The sequence below is a fragment of the Hippoglossus hippoglossus genome, chromosome 24, assembly GCF_009819705.1.
Source record: "Hippoglossus hippoglossus isolate fHipHip1 chromosome 24, fHipHip1.pri, whole genome shotgun sequence".
Classification (NCBI taxonomy): domain Eukaryota; kingdom Metazoa; phylum Chordata; class Actinopteri; order Pleuronectiformes; family Pleuronectidae; genus Hippoglossus; species Hippoglossus hippoglossus.
This window is the reverse complement of record NC_047174.1, coordinates 3,880,427-3,900,758: the sequence shown is the minus strand read 5'-3', so window position 1 is coordinate 3,900,758 and position 20,332 is coordinate 3,880,427. Positions and strand designations below refer to the sequence as shown.

General features: G+C 41.6%; 1 protein-coding gene across 4 annotated transcripts; it reads left to right on the top strand.

Moving 5' to 3' along the window:
- Positions 1 to 86: 86 nt before the first annotated feature.
- Positions 87 to 12,332, top strand: knl1 (kinetochore scaffold 1). Of its 4 annotated transcripts, XM_034580109.1 has the most exons (33): positions 87 to 405; positions 1,292 to 1,326; positions 1,505 to 1,544; positions 1,644 to 1,703; positions 1,814 to 1,896; positions 1,975 to 2,030; positions 2,117 to 2,138; positions 2,234 to 2,277; positions 2,377 to 2,426; positions 2,540 to 3,197; positions 3,334 to 3,386; positions 3,547 to 4,448; positions 4,482 to 4,756; positions 4,887 to 4,939; positions 5,532 to 6,168; positions 6,510 to 6,562; positions 6,750 to 8,189; positions 8,407 to 8,536; positions 8,622 to 8,680; positions 8,771 to 8,869; positions 8,966 to 9,081; positions 9,465 to 9,555; positions 9,687 to 9,803; positions 9,891 to 9,978; positions 10,073 to 10,135; positions 10,217 to 10,256; positions 10,344 to 10,448; positions 10,683 to 10,783; positions 11,080 to 11,145; positions 11,375 to 11,484; positions 11,584 to 11,705; positions 11,914 to 12,039; positions 12,156 to 12,332. In XM_034580109.1, the coding sequence occupies exons 2-33, from the start codon at positions 1,298 to 1,300 to the stop codon at positions 12,250 to 12,252; spliced, it is 5,985 nt and encodes a 1,994-aa protein (XP_034436000.1). In that variant the 5' UTR covers positions 87 to 405; positions 1,292 to 1,297; the 3' UTR covers positions 12,253 to 12,332. The 4 variants fall into 4 exon arrangements, with proteins under 4 accessions (XP_034436000.1, XP_034435998.1, XP_034436001.1 ...); XM_034580107.1 differs by having other exon boundaries at positions 3,547 to 4,756; XM_034580108.1 differs by having other exon boundaries at positions 173 to 405; positions 1,508 to 1,544; positions 3,547 to 4,756.
- Positions 12,333 to 20,332: the final 8,000 nt, after the last annotated feature.

Below are 20,332 nucleotides of genomic sequence, written 5' to 3'. Positions count from 1 at the left end.
CCAGTACACGTACAAGTACTGCATAAAATACAGTTATACCCCTGTTTTTTTTTGTTGTCAACTCGTTGTAAAAACGTTGTAAACTATTTGTTTAAATTACTTTGCTGCAGTAAAAGCAAAAAAAGCAGGAAGACGAAGAAGAAGAAGAAGAAGTGGACGACGTCAGTGGGCTGGGACGCTGCGTACTGCGCATGCGCGGAGGCGGCTAAATTCAAACCTGCAGACGTTAGCCCCGTCGCTCGTTGACGTTAGCTTCGGTTCGCAGGTTAGCTTCTGTTAGCTTCGGTTCGCAGCCAAACGCTAGCGACATGTAAAGTGTTTTGAGTTCGTAAACGAGTCACAACAACAACAACAACAACAACATTCGCGGGGAAGCCGGAGGAACTAGCTCGTAGCTCCCGCGAGGTAAGCGCCGCAGTCGGTCTCCGTGTGTATTGTGAGTGCTAAGCTAGCGCGGACGTTAGCGTCAACTGGAAAAACTTTAAAAAATCCTGTGTTTTAACCTTCGTCACTGATTTGTTAAGAGTTTCGGTTTTGCTTTTGATACCAAACTTTATGTAATTACGAGGTTATTATTATCAACGACGTGTTGAAGAGGTCTGCTGGAACATAACATGGCGTCTGTTGACTGTTATTCCTCCTTGTGTCGCTTTTATCGTCGTGCAAATGTGTGTTTTTTAAAAAGAATAACGCAATGATTATTACGAGGAAGTTAAAACAAGTGTGTCTTATACCGCCCCATGTTTCACTGACGTCACTGAGGAACCATTAGCTCATTATCGGGTTGAGTGACAGACACTGGGTGGCAAAAGGTGTTTATTTCTAAAAACAAAAAGTGTAGTTCAAAACAATAAAACGAAACAGCACTAGATCTCGTCTGTGATTTGGTCAGTGGGTTGGTTTCAGGCTTCTTCAATCATAATCTCCTCTTGATAAATTCCCAGATTGATGTTGTTGTCCTTGTGTCTGTAGAAAACTCCTTATGCTTTATGTACATGCTGCAGGATGAATTTGACACTGACGGTCAGTTAGTTTATTGACAAGCCCCCAAACAACACAGCGTCACATATCGACCTGTACTTGTGTCCTGATGGCATTATGTTGAGAGATGTTGAGGTTGTAATGGCCGTAGGATTGAGTTTTCACTGTCACGATGGTGCTATGAGAGGGACGAGAATCCAAACGTCCCTGAAACCCAATCTCGGTCCTGTATGTTACTAAGAAAGGCCATGTCTATTAACGTAACTTTCCACAGATACTGGATTAAAACCTTATTGTCCTCTGTTCACAGTGGAAGATGGAGCCCCAGGAACTTGCAAAGAAAGAGTAAGTATTGACGAACGACAGCTGGACGGTATGTGCTGTCCTCGTGCTACCCAGAGGCCATGCAGGATTAAGACGTCTCTTATCATAGGGATGGATTCACATTGAATATAATAATAATAATAATAATCACCTCACATGTATGAACGTTCGAGCTTACTGTGTTTCATGTTCTGTGTTGCAGTGAAGGCAGTGGATTCTCCAAGCGGCGCATTTCCTCAGTGAGTTCGACAAATCACTTCATAGATGAATATGTATACTTATCATTTGTTTTTTAATAAATCTCAACCGTGTGATGTACAATTGATTATTTATTTTAGATTTTAAAAGCACCACGGAAATCAGCCAGATTCCCGGAACCAGAGCAACAAGAAAATGTGGTAAATGGATCGTTTGATTGGAGATTTCAACCTAATTACCATCATATATACTTTTTAAATATCTTTAAGGATATTTAATATTTGATGTTATTTTTTTTACATTGATTAAGGTTGAACGTGCCAAGCCGGTGGAAAAGAGGAATTCCAGAAGAGTCAGTTTTGCTCCTGCCAACGATGTTCTCCTGTTTTCAAAGTAAGACACCACTTGGGTCTTTTTAAATATTCATATACAAATAAACTTATATTCCTAATCAATACTTTATCTTTACAGGGATGTGAAAAATCCCTCCCCTGCTCGAAGTCCTTTGCAAGAATTAATGACAGCAAGTATGTATTTCTTAAATTTTTTCAGTGCAACAATCTTTTTTTAATTTAAACATCTTTGTAATATTTTGTCCTGTGTTACTCTCCAGCAGGGGCGACTGCACAAAATAGGTAAGATGACTTTCATGCTTTACCCATTCAGCTGTATTTCAGATGATAATTTAAAAATTGTCTTAACAACACTAATACATATTTTATCAAACAAGGGTCCAGGTGGCTGTTGCTGAAGATGGGATCCAACAGACCACAGGTAATGGTTTTTTGTACTTGAGACAACTATTAGTTAATGCTTCTTTTTGTTTTTGCAATTTAAAATGTCTGTTACTAAATTAAAATTTCCCTTTTTTAGCTATGGAAACCCTCTTGAATGCTCCTCTACACGCCTCTCAACAGGATAAGGTGAGCTTGAAGTCACTTTCCACTGTTGCTTTGCTTTGTAAACTGATTATGTGCTGAACAGATTGAATATTTAAAAAATTGTTCATTGACATAAATGTTATTAACGTCCCCAGGTCAGCTTCGACACAGTGGAAGGCTTTGGGGAGAAAACAGTGGTGTTTTCCACAGATGATGCCTTCATGGACATGACCCACAGTCAAACTATGATCGTGGCCAGTTACGCAGATACTTCCCTCCAAGTCGACGATGCTTTACCCTCCGGTGGAGAGAAAAAGGGGATGTTCACTGCAGATGATGCATCCATGGATATGTCACTTCTCCCTGCCAGAAAGAAGGATTTAAGTGTGGAGAAGAGAAACGTATCCTCATCAGTGTCAAGTTTGGATCAAGGATTTGAAAGCTTCCTGGCAAGTCTCTCCAAACCTGGTGGTCCCTCCTCTTTAGCCACTGTTGACACAAACATCTCCGTCGCTCATATGAAAACACGAAAGGCTAATGTGGATAAAGAGAATCTGCTCCCAGCGTCCGTTTCAGCCGTGATGGAGAAGTCACTCAATAAACCCAGGAAGGCAGAGGAATCGTCTTATGGACTCGGTCCAGACGTTGATGTTAGCATGAACCTGACTGAGGTTCAAACGGGACGCATACTGTCAGTCGCAGATGATGATAATCCATTTCAGTGTCTTTTTCCCACACAAGACATGTACGCCCACTGCGACAAAAGAGAATCCCAAACAGCGGAAGTGATGATGACCAAGTCTGACCCTAAAGGTATCGAAGTTTCTCTGAATTAAACAACTGATTAATTTAAAGTCTTAAAGCAGCAGTCTTGCCTTATCTGTCATTTAAATTTTTATGTCTTATAATTGCATCTCTAAGATTGTTACATTTTTATTTACAAATTTAGATATGGCCTCCTCGAAGAATCCTGCTCGAAATGCTTCTCAGCCAAGAAGGAAGGTGAGTTCAACTGAACCCAGTGACCATCAGCTTGTGTAATATATTAATATGAGTTGCAGTTATCATGCATCAGTGTAAATTTTATGTTTTTTTCATGCCAGTTAACACTTGAAAGCAACTTTTTTGTGAGTATGTGGTAACAGCGATTTTTCTTCTTTAGGTCAACTTTAATGCCAGAGATGAATGCACAGAAAAAACGATCAGGTTCACTGCAGGTGATGAGTTTATGGACATGACTCAAAGTCACACCGTTAACATTGCCCGTGGTCCATTAGCTCCTCAGCCAGGGTCCGCAGATGGTTTGGAATCAGGATTTAAGAACTTCCTCACAGGTCTGTCGAAGCCAACTGTCCCCAGTGTTAATCCTGGGATTGTGAGAGTGTCGCCCTTGACTGCAGCATCCTCTCAAAAAACCATCAACATGGACAGATCCTTGTGTGAGTTAAAAACACCAATGTCTGATGCAGGCAAAGAAAATTGGTCTCTGAATACAAGCCGGAGCTGCAGAGAATCCTCCATTGGGGTTGAGATCTGTCCGGGTATTGACATGACCATGGAGATGACTGAAACTCAAACAGGCCACATTTTAGGAATCTCTGGTTCAGACGATCCGTTTCAGTTCCTTTTCCCATCACAAGACATGTATCCACACAGTGAAAATCTGAAGAAGACGTCAGGACAGAAGAACAGTGAAGCACTGGGGTCACTGAAACATGCTGGTCTTCACACCCAGAATAAGATTGACCCTGAAGACGACCACAGAGAGAAGACGGTGAGGTTTTCTGCAGATGACGCCTGTATGGATGTGACACGAAGTCACACCGTCAACATCGGCACTGACTTCAGTCACAAACATTCGGGCTCTTTGTCTTTCAAAGATAAAACGATAAGATTCAATGTAAAAGATGCAGGTATGGACATGACCCAGTGCCTCACGGTGAATATTGCCAATAATTTAGGATCGGATTCAATTCTTCTTTCCGAGAAGAAACAAGAGAGTGAGAAACGTGGTCCCTTGAGAGACAGATCTTCATCAGCACACGGTTTGGATCCAGAGTCAAATAGTTTCCTCACCAGTGTCCCCAGTGTGGATCCTGTGTTTGAAAGAAAGACGTCGACAGCTGCACCTTTCTCTAACATGAGAGACTCATCAGCTGGAGGCACAATCTGCCCCGAAGATGATGTTAGCATGGATATGGATATGACTGAGGCTCAAACAGGCCGGATTGTAGGAATTACACATACAGACGAGCCTCTTCAGTGTTTTTTTCCACCACAAGACATCTACCCCCAAAGTGGTAATCTGAAGAAAGCAGAGATGACTTCAGGACGGAAGAGCAGTGGAGCACTGGGATCATCTGATCGTACAGGTAAACCACCACCCTGCAGGTTGTATGGCACAAAACCTGTATTTGTGCCATAGTTCAGTTTATTTCTGAATGTGGAAATTACAGCTTTTATTGTTTTTGCTAATTTGCTTTTTTTAAATTTCCACATTAGGTATGGGAACCTCATTGAAGTCATCTTTAAAGACAAAGGAACAAAAACCTCAGGTGGGCCTAATATTAGCTTCAGGTTTTTAATGCATGTGTTTATTTACAGCAAGTAAGCTGTATAATTCATTCTGCAAACTGTGTTTCATATATAGTTGAACTATTACAGTGCCTGTTTTCAATGGACTGTTTGTTTGGCCTTTGGTCATGCCCGATGCAGCTTTTTTTCTGAAAATGCAAAAGTGATCTGCAGTAATTGAGGAACAGGAAGTAAAGACCTGCGGGAAAATTATGTGAAGCTGCTTCTGCACAAAGAGCTGATTCAGCTGTTTATTCAAAGTTCAGTGAAGCTCTCGACTCGGAACGCAGAACCCCAAACTGGATAATCGGGTTTTCGTAACCATTGCCGTAAACGCCCTGTTGTCGTGACGGACAACGTCACGGACATTGAGTCCCTGTCACCTGTTTATACTAAGTTTTTGGACTCTTATAGCTTTATTTGAATTGAACGATATTTATACACAATGTATTGAATCAAATCTCCTAGAAAAATACATTTGGTGAATGCTGCAGAATCCCAGTGATTGAATTGCTTTTCTTTATTTATTCACTATACACTTCCACTGATTATTCTTTTCTTCTTCACACCCAGGATGAGTTTGACCCTGAAGACGACCACAGAGAGAAGACGGTGAGGTTCTCTGCAGATGACGCCTGTATGGATGTGACACGAAGTCACACCGTCAACATCGGCACTGACTTCAGTCACAAACATTCGGGCTCTTTGTCTTTCAAAGATAAAACGATAAGATTCAATGTAAAAGATGCAGGTATGGACATGACCCAGTGCCTCACGGTAAATATTGCCAATAATTTAGGATCGGATTCAATTCTTTTTTCCGAGAAGAAACAAGAGAGTGAGAAACGTGGTCCCTTGAGAGACAGATCTTCATCAGCACACGGTTTGGATCCAGAGTCAAATAGTTTCCTCACCAGTGTCCCCAGTGTGGATCCTGTGTTTGAAAGAAAGACGTCGACAGCTGCACCTTTCTCTAACATGAGAGACTCATCAGATGGAGGCACAATCTGCCACGAAGATGATGTTAGCATGGATATGGATATGACTGAGGCTCAAACAGGCCGGATTGTAGGAATTACACATACAGACGAGCCTCTTCAGTGTTTTTTTCCACCACAAGACATCTACCCCCAAAGTGGTAATCTGAAGAAAGCAGAGATGACTTCAGGACGGAAGAGCAGTGGAGCACTGGGGTCATCTGACCGTACAGGTAACAACATATCTTAAAGATTGTTTTGACTCATTTAACTGTTAATAAATTAGACTTTTGGGACCATAATAATAATAATAAACCTAATTTATATCATACTTTTCAAAACACAGTGCTTCACAATAAGCAAGACGACCAATAAACAAATAGAAAGATAACATAATAAACAAAATGCCCAGATATAATCCAGAAAGGCTTTCTGGTGGAAGTACATTTTTCAATCTGTCTAGGGATGATGCTTTATTTCTTGTTTTTTTATTTTGTATATTGTAATAAACTGTGACACTTATGTTGTGTCTCAAATCACTTTAATAATTTATAATTTTCATTTTCACATTTAGGTGTTGAAAAATCTTTGAGGACCTCTTTCAAGACAACGATGCGAAGATCTCAGGTGACTTAAACATTTGCTTACTTTCCTCTTCATTTTATTATTTAAATGAATGTAGTTTGTGGTACGCTGGTCAGGTAAGACAGTTCTATACTTCTACTGGTGTAGTAAATGTTTTAAGAAAAATAGAATCATGGTGTTTGGCTCAGAACTCCATAAAATTATTGTATTTCATGTCTTACTCCCTCAGGTCAAGTTTGATGCTGAGGACGACTGCAGAGAGGAATCTGTGAGGTCGTCTCCAGATGATGCCGCTACAAATGTGACCGACTGCCTCGATGTACTTGTTGACAGCTCATCAGCATCGGATTCAGTTCTTCCACACCAGGAAACAAACATTACAGCTGCCCACAGGGACGTGGATTTACATCTAATTGGGAAAAAGAGAGGCCGGTCTTTTTCCGCACGCAGTCTGGATCCAGGATTTAAAAACTCCCTCTCTAGGATGAGTTGCCCGTGGGTTAATCCTGTGAGAGTAGTGACTCCTGCTGGACAGCGCCCTCCAGAGGGTGCCGATACAAATGACCATCTTCAAATACAGAAGCCTGGTGTGGATACCACAAGTGCTTTCATGGAGAAGTCACAAAACAAAACCATGACTGACTTCACAGAAATTGACCAGAGCATGGAAATGACTGAAGCGCAAACCGGCCACATTTTTGGACAAAGCTGCACAGATGAACTCCCTCAATGTTTTACTTCATCACAAGACTCGGACCTCAAGTTTGAGCTTTCACAGCAAACGGAGGCAAAGTCACGACAGAGCGATGAAGCTGCGTCTGTGGAAATCACAAACTCAACAGAATCTGTTGACTCATTCGAAATCGTGACCAGGAAAGAACCCGAACCAAGAAATGACACCACTTCATCACAAAAGACGGAAGATGGAAGTTCCCTCAGTGCCGTTGACCAAGACTTGGATACGTTCGGTTCACGGAAGTCTAGACGAATTAGTTTAGCCGATATCCAGTCAAAGGTCAAGCGATTGAGCCACATGATAAACACGGCTCCCGGCGCTTTCGTCGTGGAAAGCTGCACAGAAACTTTGCCTCATTTTGATGACGACTCAAAAGACAAAACCAAACCCCTGCCTGCAGTGGAGCCTGAACTCCAAATGAGTTTGGAGAACAATGAAGAGGAAACACAAGATCAGTATCTTACCCGAGGAGGAGAGTCCCCAGCTGCTGCCACTCCGTTCAACTTGAAGACTAAACAGCTAATGTCGAGACTGTCGATGGGAGGGTTCAAACCCAAACTCCCTCAAATAGGCAGACCCAGTGATCCAAAGGTGCTGAATTGTGCAGGAGAGCACACGAAGACCATGACTGTTAACGTCACCAATCAACTGAGTAACGTTGACCACGATGTGAGCGATATATTCGACGAAGAGCTCGACAGCTCTGAGGATGTGTCCGATACGCTGAACCCGAAAAGTCCCAAGAAAATCCCTGAAAAAGTGATTCATCAGCAGGAGGCCGACGTGGAGCTTCTAGAGGAAGACGTGTTTGAGGAGGACTTCATCAGTGCGGTCCAAGGGAAGAAGAGACCTTTACCAAATGATGAGAACAATATGGAGGATGAGAAGAGGAGGAAAGCCTCCACCGGGGAGGCCGATGACATCAATGATATGGTGAGTCACATTGGAATATTACTGTAAATTCTCAAATATGGCTTTAGTTTTTATTAACCTTAAACACCCTTTTATCATGGTTTCTGCAGAGTCTCAAATATCCTTTTACAATTAAATAGCAAAGTACAATTCGCCCAATGTCATACCCATCACGGTTTTCCTCCCTTTTTGACATGATTTCACAATAAAAGCATGGTTTCTTGTGTGTTTTTCTCAGGAATCCCAGTCTCATTTTGAGGAGTCTGATGGAAACCTCACTTCGGCTCCAACCATGACGACACACACCACCGACTGCTCCAGCAGCAGCCACACAGCCAGCGTCCGGTGTGAAGCTACATTTGAGTCAAGTAAGTTTCACTCAGTTGGGACGAGGAGCTTTATTTCTGACATCCTTGTTTTTCTTTTATACAATTATCCTTCTTTGTTTTGCAGCTTTTAAACACAGTATGTATGAGTCTCAGCTTGAAGACTACACAAGTGATGCACAAACGGTACATTTCCAGTGTATTAAGCAACAAATATCAGTAAAATCTCATTCCTTGATGTCAGTAATTGAACAGTTTTTTATGTTTTAATTACAGAAATTGGCGGACGGCACCATTACAGTGTTAGAGTTCTTGAAACTCTTCAACATAGACTTTGTCATCCACAATCCTCGGCAAAGTATCCTTCCTGGCAGAGTGGGTTCATCTTTTATTCATTATAAAAAAGTAATAAAAATTGTTTTTAATTAAGAGATAAATGCCGTGATGTAACCTTGTATTTTGTTTTTGCAGATTTTGTCCGACACAGAACGCACAGAAATGGACGTACTGAGAGAAAGACACATCTGTCGTCCTAAACAGACGGTGTACGAGACAGACGTCCTGAGCCTCACAGAGAAGGTGGAGGGGTACGTACTCGTCTGACGGTTGAAATACTTTCATGACTGAGATTAAATACTTTAATATCTATTGATATTGTGCCTTGACTTCCATGTTAATGCATTACTTACACCTAAAAGTCTGAACCAAGGATCATATTCATGTTCATGTCAATAGAGCAAGTAGGAGTCTTTCCATTTGAATGGAGAGAATGAATCAATGTTAATTTCATTACCACTGTAATATCATCATGTTTTTGCTACCAGCAAAATCAACGTCCTCTTTGTTCAAACTTTATATGGATGGAAGCAAAGACTTTTATTTGTTGCCGTCTCAACTTCCTGCATTTGGAAACTCAAATATTATGAATGAGGCTCTAAACCAGGCCTGTTATTTGTTTTTTTGTCCACAGGTTGAAGGTTCGATTGCAGGACCTTGACAAACCTCTGAAGACGATGAATCAACCTTTGTGGGACGAGATGAGAAATTCTTCAGAGAAAGAGGTTAGAAAGAAATTATTTATTTGATAATTCAGTTTTTTACAGGATCTGTGTTAAAGCTTTTCAAGTTTCGCTCTGTGTGGATGTAGTAAAAGGATTTGGTTCTAACCTTCACTCTTTGTTTGAATCCACAGCTCAAATCTTTTGGTTTAACACTGAAAGAGAGAAACAGCTTCTTCCGAAAGACGAGCAAAGTTCTGTCACATGAAATGAAGGAGGTCCTCTACTCAAATCTCGTGCAGGCGAATCTGGTGAGATTCTTCACACGGACATAGTGAGTGACAACATTGGAGCTTGTTATTAATGTGGATGGTAACTGTCATTTTCAATGTTTTCAGGAGGAGCAGCAGAAGTTGAGAGGAACCATCGAGGAAGCAGATGAAATGATAAAAAGCCTGGACGACTGTATTTGTGACATGGAAGCAGGTATGGTGTTTCCTGTGGCCGTTCCCTTTAGGATGCTTCCTTATCATGTGCGTTGAAACAACAGCTGAACTCCTGACTTGTTTATCTCCTTTAGAACTCGCTGCAGTTGAAGAAAAAGGTTTCGATGGGAAACCAAGTCTGAAATCACGTCAGGAAGGTAAAGGACTGATCTGATTTTCTCTGTTGTTTTTTTAAATCTTAAATCAACCATTAAGTTATGTTGTGTTTCTTTGTTCAGAGATGAAGAAAGTCACTGAAGCTTTGGCCGACAATGACAGGTGAGTTGAGAATATTGAATATCTTTCTTGAACGTTTGACCTGAATGTAGATTTGTTTCTTACTCTTTTTGTTTCTGCCTGTTACAGACAAGTGGCTGAACTGGAGCTGCAGAAGAAGCAGAATTCCAGTAAACTCAACAGGCTGCAAACTGAGACGAGGAACCTGGAGAGCCACATCACCGCGATGCATATGTAGGTTTCATCAGGTTTTATTAAATGCACCTAGATGCAGTTAAATAATGTCTATAAACTCTACTAAAGCCAGACTGAACACAAGGTTTCAAGTTTATGTTTTAAGATTTCAACACACTCACGTCCTCCAGAGTCCGTTAATGAGCCATTTAGCTCATTTCTGTCTTTTGTTTTCTTCATTTCTACACAAATAAAGTTAATGTTTATACTTTTTTCTTCAATCATTTGTTTCAGGGTCAACGAATGGAAGCTTGGAGAGAAGCAGGAGAATGGCTCCGTCTACACATTTCTCCATGAGACCATGCATCTGCAGCTGGTGTATGAAAAATCAAAAGGTATTTATTATTATTATGGTCTTCATCAGAAAATGAATAAGGACTTAATGGTTTTAAATAGTAGAGAAACTGTAGAGAAAAAAAATATACTTATTGATTTCGTGTAAACTGAAAATTGTAGCTATAGTCACACCTTAATCAATTATGTCAGCACACGATTTGCCCTTAAAACTATTGATTACCATCTAAACTCTATAGAATTTTACTTTGTAGATATGTATATATTTATATTTTAATTTATAACAAATGATCATTTACAAATGCTTATTTATGTCTTTTTTTTCTTGATTTTGAAGGAACCGATGCTGATCATCAGGCCGAGAGGAAAATATCTCACATCAACTTCAAACTTCAACTTAACGGTGAGAAAGAGAAAACGATGTCAGGAGAAGATTTTCCCCGTGTTCACCTGTGTTGTGTATGTTTGTTCATTTGAGAGAACATCAACCTGACTGCTATTACTCAAGTAATTAGTATTAATAGTAAATTAGCAATGGCACATTTCATTTCCTTAGTCTTTTTCACTATAGAGGAAATAGCTGTAACCTGTTATTTCTGAAAACAGTTTTGTGCATTTTGTTTTCCCACTAGACGAGAAGTCCCGGTGCCACGCCCGCCTCGTCCACAAGCTGCTCGCTCACTACGTGGACAGCGAAGCGTCCTGGGTGGAGAAGTACCCAACGAGCAGACACGTGCCAACGGTTTGTACCAAAGGACAAAGATAAACAAGAACCAGTGTTTTTTACCATCGAGGAAACAACAGTCAAGTTAGACTGAAACTTTGTGTTGGATTTACGCAGCTGCTCCATGACGTCGGCCTGGTGGTGAGTCGCTGTCGTCTGCTGGGAGAAGAGCTGCGTCTGCTGAGAATGTGGGGGGGTCTACAACTGGATATTCTGGACATCAGCTGTGAGGACACTCGGTGAGACACCTAGCACCTGGTCTGCTTTCATTATCTATCATCATATTGTTTAGAATAACTAATTTATGTAGGATATGTTAAGGATCAGGTTCAATACAATAACTTAGACTTTTATACAACAGCAAGATGGAATAAAACTTTGTGATTAGTCTTAAATAGTTAAACTCATTTTTCGAATGATGCTTGATGTTCTGTTTTCCTCTTCTAGGGTGCACATCGTCTTCAGCAGCCTCAAGAAACTTTCCAAGTTCAAGGTGGTTTTCTCCGTCGGTTTGATCGACCAACTCTGTGTCGTTCAAGTCGAGAGCTTCGACAACGTGATCGGAAGCACTGGGTAAGTACGACTCCGACACTACGACTCGTACTCACGCACACGCACTCCCTCAAAGCCATGTGCTGCGTTAACATAAAGAATTTTAAAACAACTAACTCATATTTGATGATTTGTAGGATGCAACAGATCGAAGAGGTGGTGGCGTCGTTCATTCCGACGAAGAACCTCCTGACGAAGATCATCAAAAAGATTCACGATCACCTTCTGTGTTGAGACCGGCAGCAGTGGCTGTTTTCCACCGTGCGTTCGGTCGTCATGAGCAAACACGCCTGTTTAACATTTCACTGTTTTACTACAACAAGTCGTTACAGTTGGTTAGAAATACAAAAGGTTGTACATCTGTCACGTGTTGTTCCAGCTCTGTTCTGTCGTATACATATGTAAATACTTTTCATGTTGTTTTGTTCTCACTGTAAATCAGTCTCTTTAATCTCTTTCAAGATTTTCATTAAAAAGAATTTCCTTATCAATGTGTGTTTGTGTTTCTTCACCTCAACCCTACAAGAACTGCAGCAAAAACATTGATGATGTGAATAATGTGTTTGTTTTATTATAATAATAGAACCTAAAACTTTATTCAGTGTTTCCATGACGTTTGTTTAAAGCATTTCTTGCAAATTAGAGATCAAATTTAATCGTCTGTGTAAATTTCCTCTCTTGCTGTTCTGTTTTTAGACTTAAGATGGTGCTGTGGTCTTAGAAAATACACAACTCACTCCAACGCCACTGTCTCATCTCAGTGGAAACTGAATCCTTACGTTAAATCCACATCTCAATGTTCAGCTTTTAAAAAGAGAAGTAGCTGTTGTGTGGGTATGATTTTAGAGGCTCTCAATACTTAAAATAAGTTTATTAAGTAAACACAGAAACACCCTGACATTCAAGTTGGGAACCATTAAATAATCATAGTAGTCACATAGAAAAGTTTTCACATGTTTCTAAATCTTCAAGACAACAGTTTTGCAACAGTCAACATTTATGTTTGGTTTTTTTGCTTAAATATATAAACAGACATTCCCATCGTTTTAGGTTAATCACCATGTAATTTTGATTGTTTTAACAGTGATTCATAGATTTAAATTTAGATTTCAGTTTTCTCAAAACACCGACGTCCTTGTGATCCCTCAGTCTATGTTCAAGTACGAGCTCAGTTTATTCCTCAGCAGCTTGAGAGAGTAGCTGCAGAGAAAACTCCTCAGATTTAAACATCAAGATTATCTTGCTCCACAAAAGGTGAACAAAATTCAAACATTGGCAGGATCCTGCTGCGTCCAACGCAGAACCGCAACAGCCGAGACATGACTGACATGGACAGTGTGCAGGGGTCGTTGGAAAGGTCAAACAGCCTCTGAGAGGATGTGTGTGAGGCAGGGGGGGGGGGGGGCATGACTATCCACTCCCCGAAGCCCTGACGTCAAAGGTCAAAGTGGACTTTCCAAACCGTCACCCTCGAGTGAGCCATCAGGGGAGACGAGTTCCTCCCTCATTCTCTCCGTCCGTCCCTCCCCCCGGGAACAGCGGCTGCTGTCGCTCCACACAGAGGACACATGCAGGGTGTCCAGGCCGGGGTTAAGTTTGACCGGGCCGACATTTGGCTGTGCTGACCTCAGCCCGGGGGGTCAACTCCATTTCATTTCAATCGATCCGCTCGGGGACTTTTCACCATTTAGGTGAACCTGACTCATTCATCAGCTCATAAATACAACAGTACACACCTCTACTTTAAAGTGATGGTCGTTTTTTCTAAATTGTGAAAAGTTTGGTATGTAGACGAGTGTTTGCCTGTTTGTGCCATTTTTATAACCGTTGAGAGAAAAGCTCAATGCTTCCTTACGTAATTATCTAATTATTACACTGGCAAAGTCAAAAATAATTCCAGGGCTTTATTTATTTCTTCATTTATTTATTTAAACACCTTTTCAACAAGTTCCTCCCACAGTTTGCAGTCAACCAGATTTTTCTGTTGACTCAACGTGGCAAACGCCCGTCACAAGTCATGTTCGTGTCTGCACCAGGTACGACCGGCTCCTAAATGATCTGTTGTGATGATAATCGCAGCAGTTTTCCTCATCATTGTAATTTCAGGGTAATTTCACGCTCAATAGAAAATACGGGGGTTTAACTCGTGAGAGCATTTTGCCAAAGTGGACAGAAAATGGACTAATTAGACGACATGAAAGAAGTTTGTAGGATCCACATCCTGTGAGGGGAACACCCAAAAAGTTCATAACAGCTTTTCACTCACAAGCATGAATGTCAACTTCAAGTCGATAGATGGAGAGGGAAGGGATCAACGTCTTTAGGGTTCATCCTCTGGGGAACATGAACATCAGAAGGTTCTCAGCAAAACATCGGATTTCTGGTGAAAAAAGTGGAATAGATGGATGGATATTTAAATGGATAGATAGATAGATGGATAGATAGATAGATAGATAGATAGATAGATAGATGGATAGATGGATAGATAGATAGATAGATAGATAGATAGATAGATAGATAGATAGATGGATGGATATATAAATGGATAGATAGATGGATGCTTAATTGATCTCAAAGGAAATTTAAGACATTTATTTATCATGTACAGAAAAGCAGGTTAAAATACAAGAACTACTACACAGTGTTTTTAGTCATACATGCAAAATACGCCATCGATACTACTATGCAGTATATAAATACTCACAGATACTATGGAATGAATCAAAACATCCTGGAACAAGTGACGACATAAGCGATAATATGGACAGATTTCTTTGGTTAGTTTTATATTTAGCTTTGTTTTGTCATGGTGTAAAGATCATAAAGGTGTCATCACATACGAGATGTACAATAAAACCCCGTTCTTCCCTCTGAGTGACGGATGTAACCGTGAGTCGAGATCTTGATGAAATAAGGAGGCGACACATTGTCACCGCACTGAAGATTTAATTCTGTAAAGAGGAACATTTGGCTTCAGGCGACCTGGTTGTAATTTGTTTATCCTCGGACACAGGAGCAGTATTTCACCTGCGTAACATCATCAGTGTCGTTCACCAACATCAGCCGAGGGGGGGGGGGGGGGGGGGGGGGGGGGGGGGGGGGGGTAATGTTGGGTTTGGACGACTGTGCAGGAGGAAGTAAAAACACAACCACCTGCCAAGAGCACATGGTTCTTCATCCAGGAAAGAAAGACATGGAAAACATACGCAAGGATTAGTTCCAATATAAAATCTGAGGAATGAGACTTTAAACTTTAATACAGAATCACGATTGTGATAAAAACAAATGTAAACCAGAGAGTTTTGAGTATATTTAAAAGCACACCTGCTATATATGGACACAAAATGTTAAATGTATTGTTCATTATGAGACCTGCAGCAATTCTGCTTGAAATAGTGGATCATGATAAGTTGTAATAATGAATAGAGACCTGAATAATGGTTTTAATACAGCTGCCTCATTATACTCTCATGACGTGGAGTCCCGCAGGGCTCGATTCTGGGGTCTACATTGTTTGGTTCGGTTCAAAAATGTCCAGTTGGGTTGGAGGAGGTGTTGAAGTCTCCCACCACTGAAAGACCATCGTGGAGTTATTCAAGAATAAAAGGTTTCGACTGTACGGACACTCATCCGCAGCAGTTTCATTCATAGTCGCATGTTTTAAGAAGGTCGGGAGTTCAACAGAGAATAAACCAACAACTGTAACTGCCAACACCTTCAGTCTGTCGTCATTCTCCTCCATTGTCCGTCCCTTCCTTTGGCCCGTGTTGGTTCACAGCTTTATGTTTTATCATAATTATCTGAATAAAGAGAGTAGGCGAGTCCAGCTGTGACCGCATCACTCAAACAGCTGCAGAAAGATAAAGGCAGCACAGTTAAAGCAGTGTTGGGAGTTTAGTTCAAGTCCAGAGGGAGAGATTTTGTATTGAAGCCAAAACACAATGTATCCATTCTCAAGGCTGAACTGTACATTCACAACACATAACACTGTCGATGAGAGAGTCTGAGAATAAGAAGGAAACTGTGTCCCCCCGTGGTCCAGAGGAGTTATTCCTTCTTTAAATCAGCCACTGCAAAGAAAACTATGGAAGTCTGTAAAGTGTTATTCTACTGGAGTCAATATGTGTATATATGTGTATATAGTTTTGTTGCCATCATGTTCATTAGAGTCTCGTACTTCTGTGGAGCTCAGGTTATCTTGTTCAGGGCCGTTACGGGGGGTTTTAATTGGCTGCAGGCAGGTAATTAGCTCCGGTGGCATGTGCTCCCATAGTGATGCGAATGACGAGGACACATCCCACCCCTCACCCCAATAACACATACACACACACACACACACACACACACACACACACACACACACACACACACACACACACACACACACACACACACACACACCTAAGTGACCCAAGTTGTCCCCACATTCTCATTCTTGGGTAAAGACAATGGGTCTGTCTTGTTAAAATCGTCTCCTTCTCAGCAGGAGGACGGAGGAGCCGCAGCAGCTGTCCCACAGCATCAAGCTTCAGTGTTTCCCAGAAAACACATCCATGCACTTTGGTTTTTTGATTTGGTGGGAACAAATTACACCTCATCAGCAAGAAAATACAAACGAAGTAATAATTCAAATGTTCCCTTAGTCTCTGTTTGTGGGGATATAATGTTAAATCAAATTTTAAGTTCAAGTATGATGTATTCAAAAAGGAAAGAAAGGGAAAAGGGAAAAGGGAAATACTAGTTCCCATTTATAATACTACAAAGAGGACTGGAAACTGTTTGTACCGTATCATGATTGTGATAAAGAGTACAAGGTGCTTGTTCTCTGGCAAAATGAATAATGATGACAAAACAGGAGTTCTGACCTTGTCTGGGGAGAACACATCCTGGGGCACGCAAGCCACAAGGGAACAGAACAACAATCGCTTTTCCTAAAAATATTATAAGGGTCCGACAGGAGGTTTTCCATTGCAATGGCCTTGAGATGATCAGAGGGTTAGAGAGTCACTTATTTAAGCTCCTTCTTGGAATAGAGGGACTGGTGAAGCTTGTGAGACACATGTCATCCACCCAGCTTTATTTTGTTAAGACTTCCTAGTTCTCAGACGACCCTAAAATAACTTTAAAAATGGCAATACTGCTTTTTGCTAAACTGATTTCAACTCGTTTTGTTGCATGTGCGTGCGTGTGTGCGTGTGTGCGTGTGTGTGTGTGTGTGTGTGTGTGTGTGTGTCTGTTGTGTGGTGCACTGTGTATTTTTAGAGCTTTCTTCACTTTGAATAGTTGCCCTGTTGCGAGGAATGAGGGTGATGAGAGCAGCGAGGTTAAACCAACACAGTTAAGTTGAGGCCTGCTGAGCAGAGCTGTCGATTTTGAAACTATCGGCAATGAAGTTGGTTCATTTCATCCTCTGTTGATATCATCATATTTATCAGTGCAGCTTTAAATCCGACTCGTGTTCAAGTCTCAACTCTGAGATACTTAAATATTGTGCCACAGAGTGAGGACCTTCTGTCTGATCACTTCTTTGTGGACCTCGGTGACCTCAGTCCGTCACCGTCTTGTCCGACGTGTCTTCACCACGGATCCTCTATCGACACCTCACACACCTCAGCCACACAACGTACAGATTTCTGTGCCGAGATACCGAGCGCCCTTTTGACACGTGGCGCTATTTTGAAGTCCGAGCTCTCGTGGGAGGATTTGGGAGCGTCTCCCGGACCAGGCGGGTGGCGGCTCAACGTCCAGACTGCCGGACGGGGGCGGATAGCGGCCATCTTGACCCACACCCTGCGCCTGCTAACAGAGGTGCAGCAGCCACCTTGGCTAAGTGCATTCTCCGAGGTCCTGGCCCAAATCCCTGCTTGACCCTGACTGATAAACTATGCTATGGATAGACCACTGGGGAGCTTCGTCTTTTAGAATAAGGATTCGTCCAAAAGTTTACACAAACAGACTGTGGTTCAGGTTATCGTTCAAAGAATACACATAATATAAATATCCAATTAACCTGGCAATATCTATATTTTATAATGTGAATATCATCAAACAGGACAGTTCCTTAATGAAGAAACCAAGTTTGAAAATAAGAATTATTATCATTCAAAGTTGTATTAGAATGTATCTACATCCCATAGAAATTGGGGTATTCATGATAATTTGATTTGATAATCAAAATTATTTCTATCGTTAAATTATTTCTATCGTTAAACAGACTGAAGTTGTAGATATGAAGTAGTTTCACATGAGGTTTCACTTAACGTTCACGACACTATCTCATGTAACAACCACTGAAGGTTTGGTGGCCTCAGCAGCTTCCAGGTTGGACGTTGCACTAAGCTCAGGGACGTCTGGCCGGCATCAGCGGCCTGCCGGCGGTAATTGGTTGTGACTGTGAGGATCCTGCAGCCCCATGTTCCTGGAAGGAAGAGATTAATACGTATTGGGCCCCTGGATGAGAGGCTGATAAGACTTTTGGGGCCTTTTTGTGGGTGATGCTCAAATGAGGCCCCGGAGAGGATCGAGTGTGAGGAGAGTTCACCATGAAGACTAAAATACAGGTTCTACCACTGAAAGAGGTTCAGATGAATTTATTAATACACAATGAAGTAATGTATCACAAACACACACACACACACAGTCATGCAGCCACTAAATAACATACTGTTAATGTTGCTTTATTTTGACCTGTAGTTTTACTGTCACCATGAAGTATGAGCTACTATCCACTGTTTTCATCTCGTGATGTCAGACATGTCTTTATTATCAAGAACACGTAACTCTCTATGTTCACCGAAGTTTAAGATTCACTTTCTTTCCTCCTGTTATTTAAGTTTTAATAATTTTTCATCTCTGTGGTGCTCTAGCAGTGAGGATTCAGAGCTCTCACTGCCGTGGCCTGCGTTCGACTCCCGCTCAGGGAACTTCTCTTCAGGAATTTCTTTTTACATCAAGATCCATAAATTGTTTTCCTGAGAAATCAATGAAAATGTTGAAAAAACGCACATTTCGCAATGTTAGAGATGGTGTAAAGAGAAATTCCGTGGTAATCCGTCCTGTAGTTTTTGCGTAATCCAACAAACGCAGATGAAAACATATCCTACTCGAAGGAGGTAATAAAAGACGTCCCACTGAGATGATGTTTGCATTTGTCACATGCAAACTTGCGAAAGGCCTTAAACTGAATGAGTCACGTGCACATTCTCAAGCAGCTGATGAAAGCAATGCAGTGAACACCTGTTGCCATCTTGGATCCGCACTGACTCAGACGTGAGAACAAACCACGTTCACAGCTGCTGAGAGAGATTGTTTCCACGTTATCAAGGACACAAGTTGTTGGAAAAACACGCTCCTGGTATGTTTTTGATCTTCTCATCCGGCACGTGTGAAGCTCCCGGCACAGATAATCATTATTATATCAACATCAGCCTCCACAGACAAACACTGATGGCGATTATTCATTTTACACTTATTTGATTTGCTCGCTTCTTTATTCTTGCAGTGTCATTATATCCTCCCTAGTTTTTTTTTGTGTTGACTCTTCTGAGAATGGCGATAAACCAGAGCAGGCTGACTCCTGCACAATACTTCGACTCGGCCGTCCCTCCCGTCTTATCGTGCCCTGCAGCTTGGCCGGATCGGGCAATTTATATTGGGTTTGCCCAGAAGAGAGACGCCGGTTCCTCTTTTAGGTCGGTGCATTGTTTCGTCTGGGCCTGTATTTATTTAGATGTAAATCAGCTCGATAAAACGTGTTACGTCCTGTCCCTGTGTAGTGGGCGGTGGACTGGCGCTCGTTTGTTGGAGGAAGTCAGCCACGTCGAGATTGGGAGTTGTGAGGATTGTTTTCCATTATTAGGCTGTTATTGATGTGAGGGGGTGACATCATGCGACCTCACCCTTCAGGGAGGGACGGGTGAGAAAGAGCTCCGACACCTTCATCATCATAACTCAGCAGCCTGGTGAGGAAGCTGAACCTCATCATCATCATCATGTTTCAACATAACGACGGATGACAGGACATCTCGCCAAGAGGGAAGCCAACACGTCTCGGCAGCCCCCTGGTGGCTGGCTTTAGGTCAAATCTCCCACCTCCTCCATGTTAGCAGACGGGAGATGGACCAAACTTAAAAAGTCAAAGTAGACGTTCAATAAAATGTTTGTTCTGATGTTTGTTCAAGTGTTCATTTTTAAGCTAAGTTTAGTTTTAATTAGCTGTATGATGTTATAAAAAATAGGGTGAAACATCATGATTGACAGCTGAGGGAACTCGCCACCGAGGCTCCACCCCCTGATTGCTTCTGCACAGACTCTG